The 13,000-nt window shown below is 47.5% G+C and overlaps 1 protein-coding gene across 1 annotated transcript; it reads left to right on the top strand.

The window, feature by feature from the left end:
* The first annotated feature begins 666 nt into the window (after window positions 1-666).
* LOC149871464 (ferritin light chain-like) lies at window positions 667-9,813 on the top strand. The gene is made up of 3 exons (XM_090032568.1): window positions 667-1,059; window positions 7,001-7,147; window positions 8,083-9,813. The coding sequence occupies exons 1-3, from the start codon at window positions 892-894 to the stop codon at window positions 8,494-8,496; spliced, it is 729 nt and encodes a 242-aa protein (XP_089888694.1). The 5' UTR covers window positions 667-891; the 3' UTR covers window positions 8,497-9,813.
* The last annotated feature ends 3,187 nt before the right edge of the window (window positions 9,814-13,000 follow it).

Genomic DNA, 13,000 nt, shown 5'->3' with positions numbered 1-13,000 from the left:
TCCCCTCTGTTCAGCACTGGTGAGGCCACATTCGGAGTAAAGTGTGCAGTGTTGGGCACCCACAACAGAAAGGACACAGACAAATTGGAGTCCAAAGAAGGTAACAGAAAGGGTTCGGGGACAGGGGCACATGACTTCTGAGGTGAGGCTGAGAGATCTGGGCTTATTTAGCTTGAAGAAGAGAAGACTAAGGGGATTTAATAGCAGCCTACAACTACCTGAAGGGGGGTTCAAAGAGGATGCAGCTGGACTGTTCTCAGTGGTGGCAGATGACACAACAAGGAGCAACGGTCTCAAGTCGCAGCAAGACAGGTTTAGGTTGGATTTTAGGAGAATTTTTCTCACTAGAAGGGGACGAAAGCACTGGAGGAGGTTACCCAGAGAGAGGGTGGACTCTCCATCCCTGGGGGTTTTAAGACAAAGCCTTGGCTGGGACGCTGTAGGTGGGGCTGGTCCCGCTCGGAGCCGAGGGTAGCACTAGCTGCCCCGGAGGGCCCGGGTTTGCTGTCAATCTGTGCAGCGCCTTTCCTCCAAAAAAAGTGCCCCAGGCCCTTGCGAAGGGGCCGGAGTGGCGCCTGGTGGCGAGGAGTCGCCGCTGGGCGCGGGGCCCTTCCCGCCTTCCTGGCAGTGCCTTCCCCATCCTGCCCCCTTCCTCGGCCCGCTCTGAGCGGAGCATGCCGGGCCGGGCCGGGCCGGGCCGGGCCGGTCCCCCCGCGGGCACTAATCCGCGCCGGGCAGGTCCGAGCACGCGCGCGCGTGTAGGTGTGCCCAGGTAGCACGGCCCTGCCCCGCCGCTATATACAGCGCGCGGCGGGGCGCTGCCCCCGCTCCCCGCTGCCGCCCGGGGCCGCCGCCGCGCCGCCCCGCCCCGGCTCGGCCCGCCCGCCCGCCATGGCCGAGCCCCGGCCCAAGCGCCCGCGCAGCGCCCTGCCCCTGTGCCCCGCGCACCGCGGCCCGGCCGCCAGCCGCGTCAAGCAGCGCTTCCCGCCCGCCGTAGAGGTGGGCCTGTGCGGCGTGGCCAGCGCCCTGCTGGAGCTCGCCTACCGCCTGCAGGCGCTGGTAAGGGGAGCTGCTGCCCCGAGGGCCCGGCACCCGGGGCTCTTCCCCGGGCTCCGGCCCGTCTTCCTCATCTCCATCCCGTCCCAGCCCCGGCGGTGTCCGGGCCGCTGTGCCCTCTCCCGGGCTCTGGTCCTTCTGCTTCCCTGCTCCTTGCACCCTGAGATCCTCCCCCGGCCCCCATCAGTCTCCATTGCCCCATGCCCTCCCCCAGGCTGCCGTCCCCTCACTTCCCCTGCTTCTTACACCCCCAGCTCCTTCCCCTGAGATCCTGTGTCTGTCATCCCCTGCCGCGGGCTGCAGGCCTTCTGCTTCCCTGCTCTGTACACCCTGATCTCCCTCCTCTGAGATCCTGTCCCCAGCCCCTATCAGTCTCCCTTGCCCTGTGTCCCTCCCTGCAGGCTCCAGGCCTTCTGCTTCCCCAGCTCCTTCCCCTGAGATCCCATCATAACCCCCATCACCATTACCCTGTGCTCCCCTGCTCTTTACACCCTGCTCTTCCTCCTCTGAGATCCTCTCCCCAGCCCCTATTGGTCTCCATCATCCTGTGCACCCCCACCCTGCAGGCCTTCTGCTTCCCCTGCTCTTCACACACCATCTCACTCCCCTGAGAGCCTCTCCCCAGCCCCCATCTGTCTCCATTGCCCCACGCCCCCCCAGGTCCTGTCCCCCCTGCTGTCCTTCCTTTGCTCTTTATACCCCAGTCTCCTTCCCCTGAGATCCCATCATAATCCCCATCACCATTACCCTGTGCTCCCCTGCTCTTTACATGCTGATCTCCCTCCACTGAGATCCTGTCCCCAACCCCATTAGTCTCCATCATCCTGTGCCCCCTCCCCAAGCTTTCTGCTTCCCCTGCTCTTTACACCCCATCTCACTCCCCTGAGATCCTTTCCCCAGCCCCCATCAGTCTCCATTACCCCATGCTTTCCCCCAGGCTCCTGTCCCCACACTTTGCCTGCTCCTTACACCCCAGTCTCTCTCCCCTGTGATGCCATCCCAACCCCGGTCAGACTACATTATTCTGCACCCATGTCTTCCTTGAACCCCAGCCGAGGGTCTACCTCATCCCCATCTCCAGCCAAAGCATGTGAGACTCAGACTGGCAGGGACATCCTCAAACAGAGCCTCCTGGAGGGCTTAGTTTTGCGGCTCTCGCTTGCAAGCTGGCATTGCTACTGCATGTGTGGTGGTGCAGGCTGGTGCCGGACACAGGGAGGACGAGGCAGTGCCTGCACTCCCTCTGTTCCTTTGGATCCCATTGTGACAGGCAGGCGGCAGGTGCTGGGGAAGGGGGTACTGCTTTTAACCTAGCAGCTAGCAGAAGTTGGCAGCCTCTGCGATTTTTGCCAAGGGTATATAAACTTCTGCCTTTCAAGTTGCAAATGCACTTCCAGCCGTTTGAGTTATAACAACATTTGATTTACAGTCTAAACTCCACCTTCTTCTTCCCTTCTGCGGAGAAGGGTGTTTTGTTTGGTTTCATTTTGGTTTTTGTTAATAAAGCCCAGGTAAGGAACTCGGGATCAGGCTTTGCAGTATACTAGTGTATAAACTTACCATTTTGGCTCCAAAGAGGTGTTTTGTTTTAAAACGGGGGACTTGGGGAAACTTCTCTAGGAAGAGTCACCAACAGGCTGTGTCCCAGTTCAGTCCAACTAAGGATCAGGCCTGGTATTTTTTAGATCCTAGGCTGAATGTTGAACAGCTGCCTTGAATAATCACAGTAGGCCCAACACAGCTCTTGCTGTCCCTGTGACTGCAACAGAAGTATTCCCAGTACAGCTAGTCAGTTGGAGGGTGCAAAAGAGAACTTCAAAACTGTTAGTTTAGTTTATTATTTTTGTTTGTTTGTGTGACTGTTGCTTTAAGTCTGATTGCTGAGGGCTATAAATTTTATGAACTAAAAGATTTAAGAAATGGGGGGGATGGACCTTCTCCATTACTGCTGTCATTGGAGGGAACACCTTACTTGCTGTGCAGGTGTGAGTTGTCACTGCATTATTTCATTTCAATCAAAGTGTAAAATGACTTTGCAAGAGCGGGGAGGGATAAAGAGTTCTAGTAGACTTGGGGTATGTTGTGTGGATGTTTACAAAGGGGTTTTGTCTTTTGTTTTATTGATAAGCAAAATGGTTGTGTGCAATGAATGAAAGAACAATCAATATTTCTTTTGCACATCACTGTCTGAAGTGAAGCCCTATGGGTCACCTTGCCCGGACTTAAAAGTTATTGCCACATCCACACAAGTGCCTAGATTTTAAGAGAAAAGGCATTAGTTTAATTGAATAACAAAAATTTAGATAGGCCCAAGTGCTAAAGTATCAGATTATGCTAAAGTAACAGATAATAAGAATTAATTTTTAAGAATCTTTGTTCCAAGGTGCATGCTTTCCTTAAGGACCAAGGATAATCGGCACCAAACATCCTGCCCCACCCAACACTGTAGTCCTTGGGCAAAACACCAATTAATAGACTGGAGGGACTGATTCTTGGGTTACTTGAAAAAAATTTTCATCAGCTTTTGTGCAACACAAATCTAATAAAAATCAAAAATATGATTTGAAATATCCACCTATTTATTAAACATGCACTGAAATTATATCAGGATCTGTAATATGTCTTGCTTTCAGCTCTTCTGGCTAGGGCTGATGAAAAATTCCATCAAAAACATGTAGCAAACAGACATTAAAATGTGGATGACTAAATTAGGTCATAGAATTTAAAATAAATCTTATGTAGGCTATTTAATAAGCACACATACATACACATGTCAACTATTTCATTTCTGCTGCTTAACTGGGTTCTGCTGATTTAGTAGGAGCACTGTTTTGCTTTTGTGATCATTCTGTATTTAAAGTCATGCAGCTCATTCCTTTTGAGCAGCTAGAGTTGTAGGATAGTGGCCAATCTTGACTCAGTGCCAATGACAGTTTCAGTCACTGACTTCTGTGAGAGCAGTAAGCCCAAAATGTTCTTATTTATAAATACCTCATTATAATATTCATAATGCTTGGTGTTCTTGTAAATTCTTTATAGTCCTGTAACGTCACAAGCCTGGCAGGAGTGGGGGGTGGGCATTATTTGTTTTCATTGTGCTTTTTGATGGTGGTGTCCTAAAGAGCATCTATATATTGCGTATGTTACACAGTTTCTCAAAAAACCGGTAGATGAGCTACGTGGGTATAGTTTTAACTGCTTGAATTTTGTGTAGGCTGTTAAATGGGAGGTTGGGGAAACAGGAAGAGGCAGAAGTTCAGAGAGAGAGAGACCCACACACTTCCCATCACAGGACTGCAAAGTTTTCAAAGCATGTTTCTGCACTATTGGCAACTGCTGTTCTGTAATCTCCTGCACACAGTGATAGAAGTGCAGGATTATTGTAGATATAGATCATTTGGCTTCCTCTCTGGCCCAGTGCTACCTGTCATATTCCTTGATAACTGGCTGTACAAGGGCAGAGACCACTTCCATAGAATGGGAACCCTCGTGGTACGTTCTTGTTGGATTAGATCAAGGGGTGGGCAATTAATTTGGCCAGAGGGCTGCTAAAAGAGTTAGTGCACTGTTGCAGAATGGGTCAGTACCCACCCCCTCCCCAACAGCTCACCAAAACTCCCTAAGTGGCCCATGTGTGGGTCCCAACAAGTCTGTATGGAGACCCTGGGATCACTGGGTGGTGACAGGATGGGGCCAGGGCTTGGGGTAGAGCCACAATCCACCCCCTGCCTGCTTCTACCTGTGGAACTGGCACCCGTTGCAAGGGCATGCAGGTAGCAGATTGTGGCTCTGCCTCAGGCCCTGCCCCATGCTATCACTACTTTGTGGTCCTGTTCCATGGCCCCACCTGCCCATCCCATTCCCGGATGCCACTCTTCACCTGGGCCCCATCCCAGCATGGATGGGAAGGGGCTGTGGGCAGGTGGGTAGCAGTGGGGTGGGTGGGTAGCAGTTTCCAGGAGTGGGACAGGCAGGCAGGGCTGGGGATCAGGATTGCAGGGCAGTGACAATGTGAGGTTGGGAGCTGGGGTCTGGGGCAGAGCTGTGATCCACTGCCTGCATGCTCCTGTGATGGGCACCAGTTTGGTGGGCAAGGGCTTGCAGGGAATGGATTGCCGCTCTGTGCTCGGCCCTGCAGCATCACTGCCTCTCAGTCCTGATCCCTGGCCCTGCCCACCCATTCCAGTTCTGGACCCAGCTCCCTGCCTGCCCATGGCCCCATCCCATCTGCCCAGCTGTGCACCCTGCCTGTGCAGGTCCCAGACAGTCTCCAGAAAGATCTTGACTGCCCATTCCATCTGGCACCCCAGGATTGGGTGTAGGGCATATGAGCTGGGGTGCCTGGGCAGTGGGACTGGGTCTGGCAGTGGCAGCCAGAAGGAGTGACCCCTGGGGCTGCTAGGAAATGGAGTTTGGATGCCACATTGTGCACTTGGGGATGGTAGGAACAGGCACATGTGCAGTGGCCTAGGCTGCTCCCCACACCTGGGCCGGCTGGGGCCAAGGACACTGGACTAGGCAGAATGCCTTGGTGAGCCGGATTTGGCCCATGGGCCATATTTTGCCCGCCCCAGGCTTAGGTTGTGCAGAGAGACGGGGTGCTGACTTTTGACACCAGAGGTTAATTTAACCCAATATGAATAAAATTGTTACTTCAGTAGCATAATATTAAATCTTGTAATGTCTGAAGTTACTAGGCTTCTTTTCTATAGTCACTAATTCAGAGAAGCAGAATTAGCCCTGTACTGGTTTTGTATTTCTCAATACAACAGATTCAGGCAGTTTTTTTAAGGGCAAGTCTCATGTATATTCTCATTGGATAGCAATGGTATTTTCCTTTGGAAAATAACTGGTCAGCATTGTCTCTAAGGAAGTTGATAAATTGATGCAACGTCTCTGTTTACTTCTAAGTCAACTTTTTTCCTTTTTGGATCTGTCTCCCATTTTGTAACTTGCATATCTTAAAGTTAACCCTTCTGCTAAGACCCATCTCTTAAAGGGACCATTTCTACATTCTTCCTCCAGCCAACACTTCTAATTAGGCCAGTGGGAGTTTTAAATATGCAAAAGTTGCAGAATTGACCCTTTCAGTTAAAATGCACAAACATTTAAAAAGGAAAAGGATATATTATTTTAACAGGGAAAAGATTAGTCTTGATAGTGCAATTTCAGGGATAGCAATTTTTTGAGGAAGAAACGGTATGGTCAGAAACAGAGGAATGGCTTCTGTCTCTCTGTCTCTCAACCGAAGGGAAGAAGAAAGAAAGTAAACCGTAATGAGAGAAGTTGAACAGCTGAAATGTGGCTAGGTAAGAGGTTGGATGAAGACATAGAGGCAACTAATGAGAGGAGGAAAATCAGGGGGAAAAAATCCATTTAGGGGCTCGGGAGTGAGTGATGTTTTTAGCCACTGGGAATTGTTCCTGCTGCTGAGGTTGGTATTCAATACCTGTTCTCAGAGATGTGCACTTGATATCTGATACAGCTGTTCAACTTTGTTTTCCCTGAATAACTCATTTGAAGCTAAGAGATATAAGAGCGTATTGCAGAAACTGCTCCCCCAACTGCAAGCCCCACTACACAAGCCATCCCTGCCTGGGACAGGCGACAGCTCAGTTCCAACTTCAGCCTCAAGGCTGGGGCCAGAGCCAGAACTGAGCTGCCACCTGCCCCAGGTCAGTACTTGAATTCAAGACTGAGCTTCTTTTTTTCCCATGCTAACTGGGGAGAAAAACCTTGTCTTGGATTCGAATAAATATGGTAATTCAGGGAAGACTTTCGGATGGTCCAAGAGAAACTGGCAGTACAAGCCTTATTGAAAATTATTCTCTTTGTTCTTTAAAGATGATAGATCTGTGTTTTCCTACATATGAATTTCATTGTACCTCATGTGTTCATACTTCTTACCAATCATTTGTATGTCTGTCTCTGTTTAAAACCACAGGGTGAGATTTTTGATCAGTCTGATGTGGCCTTACCAAACTTTGCCAAGTTTTTTTGGCACCAGGCTAAAGAAGAGAGAGAAGCAGCAGAAGCTATGTTGAAATACCAACGAGAGCGAGGAGGCCATTACTGTACCAGAAACCTCCAGGTGTGCCACAGACAGCATGTTTGGTCTTCCACAATAAGCAAACTATACTAAACCTCTGCTTTGCATTGCTTTTGTTCAAAACCTGTGTATTCAGACACATTCTCTCTCCAATAACTTAATTCCTTTCATACTTCCTTCATACCCAGGATGTTGATGGGCGATTCTGTGAGATGTGCAACCCTGACCCTGGTTTTTCATTGTCCAACCAATAGATTAAACACAGCAGTAATTAATGTCCTTAGACCAACAGGGCTACAGCTTATACCCCTGTAATTCAGGTATTTTTCCATCTTAGTCACTTTGGTATGTGTTGCAAGGACAGTGGTAGCCACAAATTTTTTGTCATTGATTGATTCAGAGGGCAGGATTCTGGCTTCACTGAAGCCAGAGCAGCTGCACAAGTTTTTTATATTGGTATAACCAAAGGTAGAATTTGACCTAGAGATTTTCGTTTCACTTGCATGTGCATAAAGCAAAACTTAACTTGAATTAAGCGAAGTTGCCAGTCTAAGTTAGAATCAGCTTTTGTGGACGTTTTGTGCCTGGTGGTCATACAATAGCCTTATATATTTATTAAATGAACAACACAAGAAAAGCCATAAGACCTGAAAAAGAGCCACTTTTTGAAACTTTGTTTTTTCCATAGATTAGACGGGTGCACACTTCCAAAACAGAGAAATGCCTAAGTTATCTGCCAACTGACTCTAACTTACTGTGTAAATTGAAGATAGGAAACATGTATTTAAAAGCAGAAGAATCAAAGCAAAGATTTAGTAAATTCAATAACAGGAGCTGTTGCAAAAAAATAACCTGCAGGTGCATTTCTTCTTTGGAAGGCAAGACAAGTTACAGGAAAGTAGCAATTATTGTAAGCTGAGTAATGAATTTGTGAATATTTCTAATTTTCCCTTTTTTATTATGTTTTGTTTTTATAGAAACCAAATTGTGAAGATGTAACCAATGTCGTGAAGGCCCTGGAAATAGCACTAGTACAGTGGAAAACCATGACAGGTTATCTTGAAGAGCTCTATGCTCTGAGCATTGCAAATGGAGACCCTCATAGTGCTAACACTATTAAGAAACAATTTATTGAACCCAAAATCCAGAAGATCAAATTGGTGGGAGATCTCTTGACCAATGCTCACAGGCTTGAGTGTTCCCAAGATGGCAGAAGCAACCTTGGAGAATACCTTATGGACAGGTTACAGGTGGAGCTCAAAAAAGGCATAGAGTCACAGTCTAGTCAACACTGCACCCCTTGTGCACCTCTCCAGCAAGCTACGGAGGGGCTGAAGCAGCCACCAAGAAAATGTGACTCTGGGCATAAGAAAAGCATAGGGCCAATATAAGCAACCCTACACTGCCCTTCCTCACATCTTCAGTGTAAGGGTATGCCAGGAACAAAACCGAGGCAAGCCAAAGAGTGATGGTACCATAGTGGCTGTTGTGGGCCATGGTACACCCCTAGGCAGCCAAAGGAGAAAGCTGGCATAAGTTAAATCAGCCCCTGGGGCCCCAATTCAGAAGCTGCAATGGTGTTTTAAAATTCCAGTACCAATTCCTTCTACATCTTTTCATTTTTATGGGGTGTGCCTCTGGCAAGACACAACCACGAATTCACCTCATCCAACTGGTAGGGAGGCTACTAGATATTTAGGATGTCAGCAATAAATTCTGTCAGTCTTATGCTAAAAATTTAAAATCCCCACCTTCAGCAATCACAGCATTATTAAGTTTACGCTCTTAAATGGTTGCTTGGATTAGTGCAAAGGATTTTTTATCGTGTATAAAATTATTTTCAAAAAATATATTTTAGTACAGAGCAATTTTTCTATGCTGGGAAAACTCTAGATTTTTAGAACTTTTATAGTGTTTAAACCAATGTATAATTCTATGCTAGTATATTGGTGCAGAAATACAGTACAATGTTCATATTATACAATATGGATTTTTTAAAGATAGCTTAACGTGGATTTTTTGGTATTAGTGTGTCTCATGAAGCAGCAACTTTAAATGGCTAAATCAGTTAGTTGCTTTTTTTAAATCCAAGTTTATTTCTCCTTCTGTTCTTCTCCAAGATGAAGCATATTAACCCCCGCTAACGGCACATATTTGTGGACACGAGCCATTGTGCTCTTCTGGACTATGACTTTCAGCATCTTGTTTGCTGCCCCCAGCAGTTTAAGACTTGTGACTAGGATTCCTCTCTCTCTGTCAGAACTGAACTAGTACATCAAATTCTTTCACTGTCTGGGCAACATACAGAATTAGTATTTCAGACTGGGTAAATCCAGAGTCTTCACTATTTGTAATCCTTATAGATCCCTCAGCATGTTTAACAAATGTAAGTGAAGTATTAATTTGAGCATCCTGGCTAGATTCTGTCCTAGATAATTGTGTTGGTTGCTTGATAACTGCATTTTTTCCAACTATACAGTTAGTCCAATAATCTATATTGCCAAAAAAGTCCTTGCTTCTCATAGTTCCTGGACCATTCTGGCTACAACAACATTCTATGTCTACTGCCCTCACTCTTATACTCAGATACATTGGAGTTGGTTACATCAAGAGCTTAAGCGGTATCTATGTAATTTTTCTTCAGATTTAATACTGTAAGTGATTCCTATCTGCTATGTTGTGAAAATAAAAACAATTTAAAAAAATTACAGTTTTGTAGGTATGCTGCTATTTTCCTTCTACCATACATATTTCTTTGTACAAATGTGTACCCAAGATTTTATGTTTCAATTCTTATTTGTATCTGCTCCTAAAAATAATTTATGAAGGATGGATGAATAAAACACGGAGAGAGAAGCAGAAAACTGCACTCAGATGAAAAAACTGTAAGGTGAAATATTAGAAACTAGCTTTGACTCTGCTTGGCTGGTACTTTTCAACAAAAATAGGTGCTTGGTGCAGCCATCTACCTGTATTTGAAGAGTGTAGACGGACAGTTTTGTAGAGCTGATTTAGAGCTCGTGTCAGATTCAGTGCTTGAGTCCTATTGCTCAAAGGGAAGATATCTACCTAAACCAGAATGCAGAACTGTCAGCAACACTGAATAATGTATAAAGAGCAGGAGTATTCCCTTCAGTCTTGACCAGAAGGTAAGAGATGGTAGTTGTCCACTGTCTACCGCTTTGCTCAGTGGTTTAGCATTAAGAGCAGTTTGCCCAGGAAGTAGGAGACCTTGATTCTAGACCTTTCTCAACTTGAGGGGATTAAAGTTTATATCACCTGCTGCAGGGGTACATGGGTCAGGGTGCCTCTAGTTGTGGGGGAAAGTAGGGTGCACCCCCTGGCTTGTGTCTTCCCCAGCAGCTCTACTGCATAGGGGCACAGCCCCCCTTGAAGGGGGCTCTTGCATGGGGGTGCATCCCCCAACCCAGCCTGTCAGGAGCTGCTATTACCTTTACTAGTTTTACCTTGTGTGAGATTTTCTTGCCTTCCCTGGCTCCCCTCCCTCCTCCTCCAGCCACAGAACAAGCAGCACCTCCCCACCCCCCCCAGCAGGGACCCTTCTTCCCCTGTGGGTGCAGAGCAGGAGGAAACATCTGGGCAGAGGTAAAGGCAGTCCCCTGGCTCCTGCAGCTACCAAACTCCCAGGGATCAAGCAAAGAAAGCCAGGCAAACTTTGCCCTCTCTGTACAGGCCCCCTGCAATCCACTCCCACCACAACACCACCTTTCCCTGCCACAATGCTTCAAGGCACCTGTGGCAATGCAAGGGCAAGCCTCTCAGAGGCACAGCTTTCTGCCTGTGACACTGGGCTGTCACTGCCTTGCCTGCCTGGTTCCAAGTTCCCCACCACTCAGAGCCAGGAGCAGCTTCTCCCACCCCACTATCCCCACCCAAGCTGGGGCTAACCCATTATGCCCCTTGCCAGTCCTTGGCTAGTAACTGGGGGAACATGGAGCTCCCCTAGGCTGGTGCAGGGCAGTCAGCGGAGTGGGAGGAGCCTTAGAGTAAGCTGCTCCTGTCAGGCTCCGTTCACTCCCAGCCCAGACACGTGTAGATGTGCACCTGGGCGCAATTTAATGCAACTGAATTTCTGAGTCTGGGGCATGGCTCCCTACCACCAGCCTGGGACACCAGGTTGTCACTGCCCTGCCCTGCCCACCCAGCCCCAAACTCCTTGCTGCTCAAAGCTGGCCCTGGAACTAGGGACAACTCTTCCCCTGCCCCCCACCCCGGCCCCAGCTCAGGGTAAGATGAGCAGCATTTGTGGTCCCCCTACTGCCTGGGCTGACCTGAAGCAATTTGCTCCCAGGTCACTATCTACACAGCATCTGTTCAAGCACATTAATATAAAGCGCTGTTGGCTAGTACCTGTATCTGTTGGTACAAGCCAACACTGCTTTACATTAAAATACGTGTACCATGTGTAGATGGTGAAGTTTTACTGCACATTAAATTTATTTAATGCATAGAAAAATGCACTTATAGATGGCCCCAGTGTCAAACAGCTGCTTAGTGTAGTCTGCCTATGGAATTAGGGACTTGGATACCTTCCAGAATTTACTTGGATTGCTGCAGAGCTTAGGCAGGAATTAGGGGCTTAGCACCTGGTCTGAATTAGTTTTGAGCATGTACAGTAGCTATGTCTAGGCACCTAGGCATCATTTCAGGCTAAAACGAAGGTACCTAATGACTCTGGACATCCAGCCAGTTTTTGCAGCTGCTAAGTGCCACTGATTTGACCACTCATTGTGGCTTATGTACTTAAATTCAGTAACTGAAAATGTCTAAGAAAAAGCAGGCCCATTCCACATTCAAGAGCCATCAAGCAGCAGTGTAGCAAAAGGGCAGTGACTTCTGGTTGCTGGCGCAATGGTACAGCTGCTAGTAGCAGAGGGGTTTTTTTCATGTCCCCAAGTCAGTGACTCGAGCAGATCCCCTATTCACCCTGCCCTAATTATGCCAGTATCATCCCATGCTGGGAGTTGGAGGGAATTCAAGTCTGGAAAGTGTCTCCAGTTTTTGTCCCAGGCTGACAAGTCCAAAAGCATGGGGGAGGTCTTCAAACTGTGACTTGACAAGCCTTGAAGCCCTGGGACTCAGAAGCGAATTAAATTGGCTAGTAGAGGCAGCTAAGCTGGTGTTCAGGACCACGGCAATGTGTATGCTTGAAAGTGGGTTGAGTCCTGTAAAAAATGCTGTATTTTCTCACATTGCACATGCTGTAAGTAAAACATACACCTTGTTTGTGGAAGAAAAAAAAAATGCTAGTCATGGCCAACTGTAAGACACAGAGGGCGCATCTACACGTTTATCAATGTGCCATAATTACAGTGCATTAAGTTAGTACTGGTAATGACAGGTACTAATTTAATGCACTGTAATCAGCACTATTATGCATTAGCATGGTTGAATGGGTTTTTGGTGATGTTAATACACAGTAGCTTTATTCTACTGTGCATTAGTGCATTAGCATAGGCTTTGCCTGCTGTGCTAATGTGCAGTAGAATTAGTCTTCTGCACAGTAAGCATCTCATGTAGCTGTACCCAAGGTATGCAGGAATCATGGCATCCCTGGAGATAGTCTGGGTGAGGCAACAGGAACTTTCTGGTGTAGGACAGCAAGAAAGCTAGGCCCCAGACCTGTACAAATGCAGCAGCAAGACTACCTCTTTACTGTAAACAGTCCTTACATTAGTTCCTGTAAATAATGAAGGGTTGTATCCACACAACATGCCTCATCATGATACTACAGACTGCATGCAGCAGCTTATTTACCCTCAGCCAGGAGAGTGGGTCTTCAGCCAAAAGATATTGTCTCACTCTGATGGGATTAACACAGGAGTCTGTGCCTGCTCTTTGCCACACCAGGGAGAAGCAGCAGCTATCTGAGCA

Source organism: Crocodylus siamensis, chromosome 2, assembly GCF_052110815.1.
Source record: "Crocodylus siamensis isolate JL-2025a chromosome 2, ASM5211081v1, whole genome shotgun sequence".
NCBI lineage: Eukaryota > Metazoa > Chordata > Crocodylia > Crocodylidae > Crocodylus > Crocodylus siamensis.
The sequence above is the reverse complement of the archived record's forward strand: the minus strand, read 5'-3'. Positions and strand labels throughout refer to the sequence as shown.

Coding starts and splice junctions, on each gene's coding strand:
- LOC149871464 (XM_090032568.1), top strand. CDS start 892: ATGGCCGAGCCCCGGCCCAAGCGCCCGCGCAGCGCCCTGCCCCTGTGC. Junction 1,060..7,000: donor CCTACCGCCTGCAGGCGCTG/GTAAGGGGAGCT, acceptor TTAAAACCACAG/GGTGAGATTTTTGATCAGTC. Junction 7,148..8,082: donor ACTGTACCAGAAACCTCCAG/GTGTGCCACAGA, acceptor TTGTTTTTATAG/AAACCAAATTGTGAAGATGT.